Here is a 10,559-nt window from a genome sequence, read left to right as displayed (position 1 = left end):
CAGGAATTTAAGGCATAACCAAGCATGAGAACTGAAGTTTTCAATGTACTCATGCTCAAAAGCTGACCTCTTCCCTCCTGCCCAAAGGCATCTTATTAGACAAGTTGATATTTCTTCTCTGCAAATATTAATCTCGTAATACTCTCAGACTATCATAGCTACATAACCACAATTACTCTTCCACTTAGAGCCAGTATTACACGGTTGGCAGCAGCCAGTAAAAAACAACATGCAGTTTGAACTAAATTCTTCTGCTTGGGTCAACCATGTCAGCATTTGAGCCTTCCATATACCCAAGACAGAGCTTCAACATGGCTGTGACAGCCCAGTTACACTCCTGCAAATTCAGGAACTTAACATACAGTCTCAGCAGGTAGCACCTCATATTCTTTCCCAGGCAGATCTGTCAGTAAAGATGACCTACCTTGCATTTATTCAAACGTCAAACTTGAAGTTACTTTAATGTTTGCTGGTCAAGTGATATAAGAAGTTAACACTTGGCTACTCCTTTCCTGGTTTAAGCTTTGTTGAAGTCAAGTGACTAGAAATTCTACTTTGTTTATATACTGACAAATGGCCTCGTCAAAGGATTTGTAGTGTTTCAGAGCTATGTTGACATCAGTGTAACAAACACATTAGTTCCTCACCTTCATTAGCACAAGTTTGCAGCAAATGTCCAACCATTTGGAGAGCAGTTATTTATTGCCAGCTATTTGATAATCTTGACAAAAATGAAAACATACCCCTATGAGTCAGTGAAAAATACACATAATGAAATCATTTTACAACAACTATTAGATAAGAGCTCCGAATATTCTGTTTAGTGAACAAGAATACTATCCAACTTCTAAAACCACATTTTTTTGTTCTCCAGCTTGCCATAAGCTTAGTCATCCTCTGGAATATTTAGTAAAACTTGGTATTTTAGTCTGCATGTTTCTGAAAAATTACTAGAGAACAGTACTGTCAGAACTACTTATGGAAAATATTAAGTCATCATTTTATTATTTAACAGACTTTTCAAAAAGTGGCTAAAGAGAAAAAGACTGTCTCACATTTTATAGATACCTTAAGGCCAGTAGCTCCATAGAACTGCAATTGCAGATGAAAGCTAAATTACTTTACTTGTCCTCTCCAACTCAGTTACTAAGTCTTGTTTTGGATCAATTACTTTAAAAAAAATAAATTATTATGCCACAACTGAGTATCTCAGAAGAGGAACAAGAATAGAAGGAAAGCTTCCATAACAGTCTTCCTTGGCAGAAACAAAAATAAGAAGATTATATAGCTGAATGGAAAACTAGCTTCAAAGCTTGTAGAGGATATATAGTAAGGCTCTAGAAGGCTCCAATTTACTACCAAGTAACACACTGAATGAAAAAGTAACATTTTAAAAATGCATGGAGATTAGAGGTTTTTAAAAAACAGATTATGTTCTTGTTTCATACTTCTCCCCACCTTTCCAGAGGGTCTTCAGAAAATAAACTCTTAGCAGGTAAACTTTGGCTTCATAAGCCAACATAGGGTAAAATAAAATAAAACAAAAAACCACAACAAACAACCCACAAAACATTTCCAGCCAATACAGTGACAAGAACAGTAGCTAATACAATTTTCCAATATTCCACTTGCACAGGCATTTTAACCAAGCACCAATAAACTTTCTTGAGGGTGAGTTTTCAAAGACACAGGAGATATTTCCATCCTTTGCCTGCCTGTGGCAAATATGCCCATTTCCCACAAGTTGAAACATGGCTCTAGTCTGTTTTTTTTCCACATTCAAGCAGCCTTACTACAACTGATTTCCACAGAACTCAAACAGTGCAGCAGGAACAGAGGTCATCACTTTCCATGGTACACAACAACAATCACAGTATCTGTGCAAGACAAGTAAGCTAGAGTTGTTAACACAACATTATTTTATGTTTGTGTTCAGAAAACTAACTTACCCTTATCTAGGGGTTTTTAATTGTGCATAATTAAAACACTGCAATCTTTTTAGAAGCTGTTACATTCAGACTGTTATGCCAGTGGTGAATTTGCTACAGCTTGGAACCATTTATAACTAAGAGCCTATAAAATCTATTCCAGAAAAGCTCTCCAAGAATGAGGTTTTATCAGACAGCCTCAGAGGTTCTGTTCACAGCTACATGGTTTTAACCTATTCCTCCTCACCTTTTCCCCAACACACATCAGCTAATGCAAGTCTGAGATGTTGAAGTGATTCTAGTCTCTAAAAAGAAAAACTAATCAACTTGGCCAAGAAAATTAACAGCTTCCCTCCCTGCCTTCCAGACAACTTGGTGAGCTGAACTGGCTCACCCAAGGATCACGTGAACACCAAAACTAATGCAAGGTAAGATGCAGACTCAAGGGTGGTCCCAAGTGACAACTTACCACCACTAAGCTACCTTGTAGCTTCATCTTAAATCAACAGAAATTTCGGACAAATTACTTTTAAGCATATGCTTAAGCACTTTTTCAAACCAATGCTAAAAGGGGAGTACCCAAGAAGCTGTCACGCAAGTTCAAGCAGATGGCAGAAGTGACTAGCACCAGGGCATATTTAGGTGCAGAATTCAACAGCCAAACAAACTTGAATTTCAAAAGGCTCACACCAAGTCAGCCACCTTTGCAGGCTCCGCAGCTGTTTCAGCATTCCTTGGCCTACCCTGCCCTCCCATCTCAGTTGTGATAACTCACTTGTGTCAAGTGTTAATTTGACTGGTATATAAATCATTATACTAATATAATTATTTACAAGAACAAAGTGTTCAGTCAGAAGTGCAAGCACAGATGTAAATCACTCCCCCATTTATGATGTATCTTCTTTCAAACTAAGCCCTCAGAAACTGAGGTTCTACCAATCTCAAAGTCTATGCCTACTCATCTACATTGTGGCTGCATTTTGAAAGACTTTCTTTTTTTTTAACAGACTAAAAGCCTAAGACCACAGGTAAAACATATAGTGCTGTATGTAAATCAGCTTTAGTTTGCCTTTTCAAAAAGGCCTCTACCATTTTTCAAAAGAAGATAAACAGGTATCAGTAACTCAGTTTTACCATTAGTGTGAATAGCCAGAAAACGTCAAAGGAGAAAGGTTTATCAAGAGACTGATGCTTTGGCTTTTACATACAGAGGACTGTAGAAGGTTTAGTACTAGAGATAAATAAAAGAATCCTTTCCTCTCTCCCCCCAGAAACCCAGAAGTGGAATCAAAGCACGAGAAGCACTGGGAAAGAATAATACTTCACAGTTGATAAAAATAAAAGTAGAAAATAGTTTAAAAGTGCAGTGATGGTGCTAGAAAACAAAATCCATCTTTCCTCAATCTGTCTAGTCAGAGTAATTGATGACACTGAGAGCTATGGAAAAGGATTGCTCACCCACACAGATCAGTTAAGACAGGTCTTGGGGAGTGATGCAAATGCTGGGTTACCAGGACACTTAGCCACATCATAATTAGGATTGCTTTTCTCCACAGTTGAGCGCATGAACAAGCCTGTCTTCTAGAAGTCTGCTACAGTCACATGGTTATTACAGAAAGTTAATAACATAATGAGCTCTCATTAACTTAGCTGCTTTTCATAAAATAAAAGCAGATGTTACTTGCAGATAGAAGAATCTGGAACTTTAAACTCCATTTCTCTCCTAACCTCCACAGGACAAGTCTTTTAGACTGAAAACTCCACTGAAACAGCAAAAAGCCACTCTCTCCACTTCTAGTGAGGTTAGGCTCCACTCAAAATTTTCCTGTCTCCCCAAATCCCTCACAAGTAAAAGCATAATATCAGACCAAAGTCAGTGCAGTTTTGCTTATTAAGCTGATCTACCTCATTCCATAAGAAGCAGGAATTTAATAATTGCTCTGATCGCTCACCCAGGACCATTTCTTCAGAGTAGATTAGCAACCCTGAAAGCATTCATACGGTTTGCTGACAAGTCTCTGACCCTTAGAAAAAGTTACAGGAGACTGAAGAGTGAGATTATCCCAAGTGCCTTACCTCTGCAAGCCATACTGCAACTCCAGCTTTATTATAGAATTGCAAGTCCCTAATAACCAATTAATACTTCAAATATTTTTCATATAGCTTGAGAAGTCTTGGTATGGTCTCTGCAGGACAACCTCCCCTTTCTTTAACAGAAGCTCACACTGCTTTTCTATGAAATATATTACTGTTTCACCTAAACTCTTCAAGCTTCATAGTTTAGTGCATGGAAGTAACTGGCTGATCACTTGGACACTGATCTACAAACAACCCATGGGTCACAATCTGGGAATTTCCATTTTCTGTCATTTGAGAATCTAGGATCTACACACCTTTCAAATTGGAAAGCAAATTCATTTCTAAATTATGTTTGAGAGAAGCTCAAAAAAAGCTAGGATGTAACTGAAGCAGTGTTAAGAAAAACATTCTGAATGGTCATTGCAGATTTGTTAACTGGTTGGAATGAAAATCAAATACTTTACTTCATTAGAGAGAGGGAAGGGAAATGCATGCATTCAGCTGCTGTTGGAACAAAAGAGGTCAGCATTCTCCACCATACAAAAATGATGCTCTAGCACAGAAAGTATATGTAGAAAGGTTCATTTTGTAACACGTACAAAGAACTTCCAATACAGTCTTCCCTCTGCCCTCATGGAAGTGTTGCTAATTGAACAAGTGTGCTATAAAATGTTTTATTCAGACTTCTTGTTATGCAACTACTCATTTATCATCAAGATCCAGTAGACAATGGTGAACCATGACTGAACAGCTTCAACAGTCCTCAGGAACCAGACCTGAGTAATTTGTGAAACACTACAGTTTGATGGGCAGCTCTCTGAAATCCATTATGAGTGCTTAAATTCACATGATTTCCACACAAAGCAAATTAAGGGGCAATTTGCATAAGACCCACCTAGCACCCCATCCCAACATGCTTAATCATGCTTGCTGAATCCATTGTCTGAAGGGTTGTTTTTATCCTCACCAATGTCTACTCTGAATTGAGTAAGATTGCTTCTACAGCCAAAGCTTAGACATCCAGGTACCTCAATAAATGGTTGAGGTTGGTGTCATCATCCTTCCTCACAAAGGATGAGAAAGTTGAAAAAATTGCAATGATTTTTTCAGAAAATGATCACTACAGTTGACTGCAAGGCTAGATTACAGATGCACACACAGTTTACAAAAAATAAAGACTGTGTGCAGGCAATACCAGTGCTTGATGCAATGCTAGACAAGCTCCTGGTAGAGGAAATTAATCTGTGAGGAAAGCTCTAAGCCAGTAGTCTTGCGCCTACTCAAGCTCCAGAGACATACATCCACCCCTTTATTTTCCAAAACTTGTGTTAAGTACATTCCTTTATAAAATGGGAACATGCAGTTTTCTAGAGCATGCATCTGGAAGATAGTATTTTCTCAATTTATATATTACCTCTATTTTCCTAAGAAATGAAACCAAGAACATATGAAGTGCAGAACCATACCAAAGCACTTATATATTTTAAGTACAACTAATACAACTGTTTCTGTAGCTAAGAGTATGACTGCTTTTTCCCCTTTATATTCACTACCCAGCACGCTACCACAGTATATGAAACACATGTGCTGTCCAGGGTAATTTACTGGTGGCATGTAGTTGGAATAATTTTGCAAGAGAAAAGTTAGTTTTGATGACACTTTTTGGAACACTTGCACATGTTTTGCTTGAACTTGGCCCAACTCATTTTTCTAAAAAAAAAAATAAATGTTAAGAACTTATAGACTAAATTTTATAAGTAAACTTACACACCTGGGGATAACTTATAACAAAATTAAAAAAATAAATCAATTAAAGCAGCTAATTCCACTCATCCAAAGTGCTTAATATAGCTAGCTGGCCTGTCAGTGGAAAATATTGTATCTATATTTGATCACAGACACTAGAATCCTAGAGATGAAGGCAAAACCCAAACTGCTATGCCAACAGGCCACAAGACTTCACACAGTTCAGTTTCAAATAAGCTGTCTTTTCTTCGGTAGAAGATTTAGTGTGCACACTAAGTGCAATATTTCCATATTTAAACAAAAAAAGCTTTAGGCAAAAGTGGGCTTGCTTTAATGCCAGGGAGCTTGAAGAGACTAAAATAACAATACATAAGTATTGATACATTATAGACAGCTATAAGCTACTTATTTTCAAAGGCAAGCCTGTCAGTCTAATTAGACTGACAATTACAACAGCTGCATAAATAGGGATTTAATAACACTACATTAACTTTCTTTTCAAGGTTCACTTAAGTTTTACACTATTTATGAATACCCTAATTACTTTAGTATTTCTCCCTTTACTCAGTGTTGAGCTCTTCCTGCATCAATGTCAGACAACCTAAAAGCTTTGTTAAATCCCTACAAAGACAAATACACCCACCTAACTTAAAAAAAATCAAGCAGTTTGTAATTGAATGAACATAACCACTCCTGTTAAGAGAGCAATACACAAGTAATCAAATCCTGGGCTCTAGTCTCTATGTGGATTATATTTTTTTTCATATAAATATGAGAGAGCTGAAGCTGAATGCTTTTGCTTCCCCCTTTTGGTAAGTTGAAGAGAACTCCTCTAGGAGCTTTAAGCTGAAAGTTCTGGACGATGTCCATGTCAGGGAATCAGAGATCACTGTTCTATCAGAGCTGAATACTGAAGATCTCCTGTGCCTTCATGTCACAGAACCTCACAGACTGTGATCATTGCCTTGCTCCTGCCCCTCCATAAGTCTTATATGGGGGCCAAACCTAGAAGATTTCCCAGGAACTAAGCTAACAGGCAATATTAATACCTACTTATCCAGCAACAGCATTCTACTTATAGAAAAATTGGAGTAGGTAAAAGAATCTCAAATTGTCCCAAAATAAAAATTTGTAGAGTAGTTTTATTTTATAAAGTTACATGATTCAAAACACAGTATTTTTGATATTTCATTTAAGCTTTATTATAAAACCACCAGGAAAACTATTGTTCCTGTATTTGATTAAAACTGATCAAGCAACAGCTTTATCTTACACTATGATTTGAAATTTTTCAAATCTGAATGCTGATGTATCACAGGAAGAAAATTTCCTAGTCTGCAGAAGTTCAATTCCAGCAATTCACAAGTGCAGCCAAGTAAGTTATTATTCTTACAACGGAGTGGCAGGAAAGATAGTGTTACACTCCTGCTACAGTTTTAGGCATCTGCAAATTATAGTAAACCAGAGCTGGTTTGTTTCAAACCAGGAATGGATTTTGGCCCTATGTTTTCAATATCAGAAGCATTCAAGTTATCACAGCATGAAATAACAGGTTTTTAATACAGCAGTGGATTTTATGCTGTGGAAATTGCTACATGATGCAGTGGTGACATGTTTATATAGAACACTCATAGGAAGGATTACACAAATCATGAATGTCAGCAAAATGGAAAGCATCTGTTTAGGCTGTGGCACACTGCTAAAGCTCTCTTAACTGCCAGTTTGTGATACGGTGCACAGCCCAGTTGGAGTCACAACAACAAACCAGTGACAGACTTTCATGCCACTGCCTGCTGCAGAAGTTGGGCAGCCTTCCAATCATAGCTGCTAACCTAAAGCAACCTCCAACACCTGCATTTTGCACAGAGGATAGGCAATCATTCTTATTACAGATGCTTCAAGGGGCTAGCTCCATTTTAGGTTTTTACACAGCAGCACACCAAGGCTTGATTAATGATCAAGAGATGAGGAAGAATTTCCTGTCACATTAAAAAAAAACAAAACCCAGAAATTGCAGTCACTTAACTACTGAAGCAATATTACATGGGAGATCCATGTCTTTATAAAATCAATTTACAGCTTCTTGGACGAAACACCCTCCAAAAATAGTTAAAAGCCTACATAATGCTCCAGAGTATTAGCTTTGCTTTTGGACCACCAGTTTAGCTGACATGGAAATGACGAGCTGTATAAGACTTCACACATCTAGACACATTGTTCTATTTAAGTCAGCATTGACTTGCATCAAAAAAAGTTGGCTTCAAATCAGCTGATTCAGATGATATCTCATGAATTAAGTACTATTACTTTTAATAGAAGTCCACCCACTGTTGGTCAAGCCAGCCTTTTCTGGGATCATGAAGGGGAAGACGAGGAAAAAAGCTTTGCCAACAGCAGAAAGAGAAGCAAAGCAAGGCACAGGATCTGCAGGAAGTGTACATATGAACAGATCCTCAATTAAACAAAAGGTGTTGACTGCGTCTTAGAAGCTTAAGCCAAGATCTCAAGTTCCACAGTTCAGATCTAAGTATACCTTCTCTGAGTAATTTTTAAAATTTATTTTCAAGTTGCTTCACACTAACATTTAGAGATGAATGGAACTGTTATGGAAACCCCATCATAGCAATACTAGACTCTAAGTTTAGTTTTCTATTACTGTAAGACATTCAGAACACACAGAGGGTGCTTTAAAAAGGTCTCTGAAACAATGTTATAAATAAATGTATGACTTGGGCCTGAAGGAGGAACAGCTGGAGAATTTAGGATCCTCCCATATTTTAATTCATGGTGATGTCATAATTTAAGAGTTCTTGGAAACTGTCAATTCGGCATTTAAACCACATCAATAACAGACATTAAATCTAGTGCACAACTCTGTTTGCTTAAGCATCAATTTAACTTTGATGAAGGAGAACACACAGAGATCTTAGTTGTAAGAAGTCATATGAGCTTTCTCAGAACTTTTCAAATTGCCTTAAAATATACTTTTGAGTTTAAAAGAGTTTCTAAACACACTGAAGTTTAAGCACTCTCACTGCAAGCTTTACAATACATTGGGAAAAGACTGCTCTGCCATTAAGTGTTTCACAGCACAGATTTGAAGGGGCTCCTTTAGGGTTATGAAACAGCACTTCACTGCCATGTTAAATAAGTTCAGTTTGGGAGGGCCTTCTAAGTTTTGAAGATGAGGCATTTTACAAGATTTTAATAGGAAGAGGTAAGACCAGCCAAAGAAGGCTTAAGTTGAAGTATATTTCAGATTGCTTAATCCTTTAATTGTTATGCAAGTGTATTTCATAACCTTATTTGAAGGACCAAAGAACAGTTTTAATTCTAACAATGGGCTCAGTATGACAGCTAATGCTAACCCAAGTGTGCATCGTGTGCATTATGCCCTCCTTCAACACTCCAATTTATGTAATTCCACACTCTGTGGGTTTAAAAATAAATGACACAGGAAAGCAAGGTTTAAATAGACAAAAAGAGTAAGATCACATAGCTTGTTCTCCTTCGATTAGTATCTGATAGTTATGCAGAAAATATCACCTCAGAAACCATATTAAAGATTTTCTTACTTTTACTGGCAGCCCCCAGAGAAAGCTATGAGAAGGAATATGCAGGATTCCTGAAAAAGTGTTCTTGGCTTGATTTCTTGAAAAATCTTTTTCGCCTTTCCTCCCAGCCTTCAAAAGGAACAATTTGCCTCCAAGGCAATTCAAACAACATTTCCAGCAGGAGTTTTAAGTATTTTTTCCAGAAATGTGCACGTTTGCTATTGTACCCATTGCTAAAACAGCATCTTAAAGCTGCTAACATGCTGGCAGTAGACCATGGGAGGAAGGCTGAGAAGTCATTCATTAACAATTAACAACCTTTAAGCAGATCCAGAGGTTATGCTTGCAAAGGATTTCATACCCAGGGCTACAGGAAGGGATACAAGAGTTAAGACACTGGATTCCGGGAAGATATACTTGATTTAAAACTATTTATTACTAATTTTAATACTCACCATTCCTGTCAAACAGAAACAGTAAATTAAAAATAAGAAGCCCACAAAGTGGTGAGCTCACAAATGAACAAGTGCAAAATTTGTGGAGACAGGAGTAATTAATGGCATTAGTTTTCCCAAAATTAACTGACAAAACGGGAAGCAGAACGGAGCTTATAGTTACCCAGAAGTGTGCGTGACAGTTGACCATCATGGTCCTCTCAATAAGCTCATCAGGACACTCCAGAAGATGGTGCCCGGAGACCACACCAGCATTGTTAACCAGGACAGACACCTCTCCAACCTCCTTGCGGACCCTCTCAGCAGTTGAATAGACGTTTTCTCTTTTGCCCACATCACAGGTGTACGTGTAAACCTGCAAGTTGCAGTGGGGCGGTGCATCTTTTTCTCCATCTCCAGCTACTAAAGATTACAGACAAGAGGACAGGAGAGAAATAAAGTTCTTACTTGTATCTTGACATTCGAACAAATAGTTGAGGGGAAACAACGAATGCGTTTCTACTACAGTTAAACTTCTGTTTACTTTAGCGTCACCACAGTACAAAAAAGCTCGTCTATTTAACATCGCTGCCAAAGTGCGTTAAAAAAAAAGAAAAAAGCCGCAAGTTTTAAAGCGCCGAGCGGACCCCAGGTCTACCCAGGGCAGGTCTCCGCCGCTCACCCAGCCCGGGCACCAGGCCGGCCCGGCTGGCAGAGGCACTGACCGGGTGTTTGACACCCCCATGCTCGGCGGGCTCCAGCACCGAGCGGCGAAGCGGGAGCGGGTCCGGGCCGGAGCCCGCCCGGCGCGCAGCCCC

The 10,559-nt window shown here is 38.3% G+C and overlaps 1 protein-coding gene across 1 annotated transcript in view; it reads right to left on the bottom strand.

Annotated features, from left to right (window-relative positions):
• RDH10 (retinol dehydrogenase 10 (all-trans)) overlaps positions 1-10,165 on the bottom strand; it is a gene marked incomplete at its 5' end in the record, with an annotated part of 24,973 nt that extends 14,808 nt beyond the window's left edge. The window contains one exon of the mRNA XM_009995571.1: positions 9,926-10,165. Coding sequence (XP_009993873.1) covers positions 9,926-10,165 — 240 coding nt within the window. The remainder of the gene's footprint in view (positions 1-9,925) is intronic.
• Between the last annotated feature and the right edge of the window lie 394 nt (positions 10,166-10,559).

Source organism: Chaetura pelagica, unplaced genomic scaffold (assembly GCF_000747805.2).
Source record: "Chaetura pelagica isolate M959 unplaced genomic scaffold, ChaPel_1.0 scaffold83, whole genome shotgun sequence".
Taxonomy (NCBI): Eukaryota; Metazoa; Chordata; class Aves; order Apodiformes; family Apodidae; genus Chaetura; species Chaetura pelagica.
This window is presented reverse-complemented; position numbering and strand designations above follow the sequence as displayed.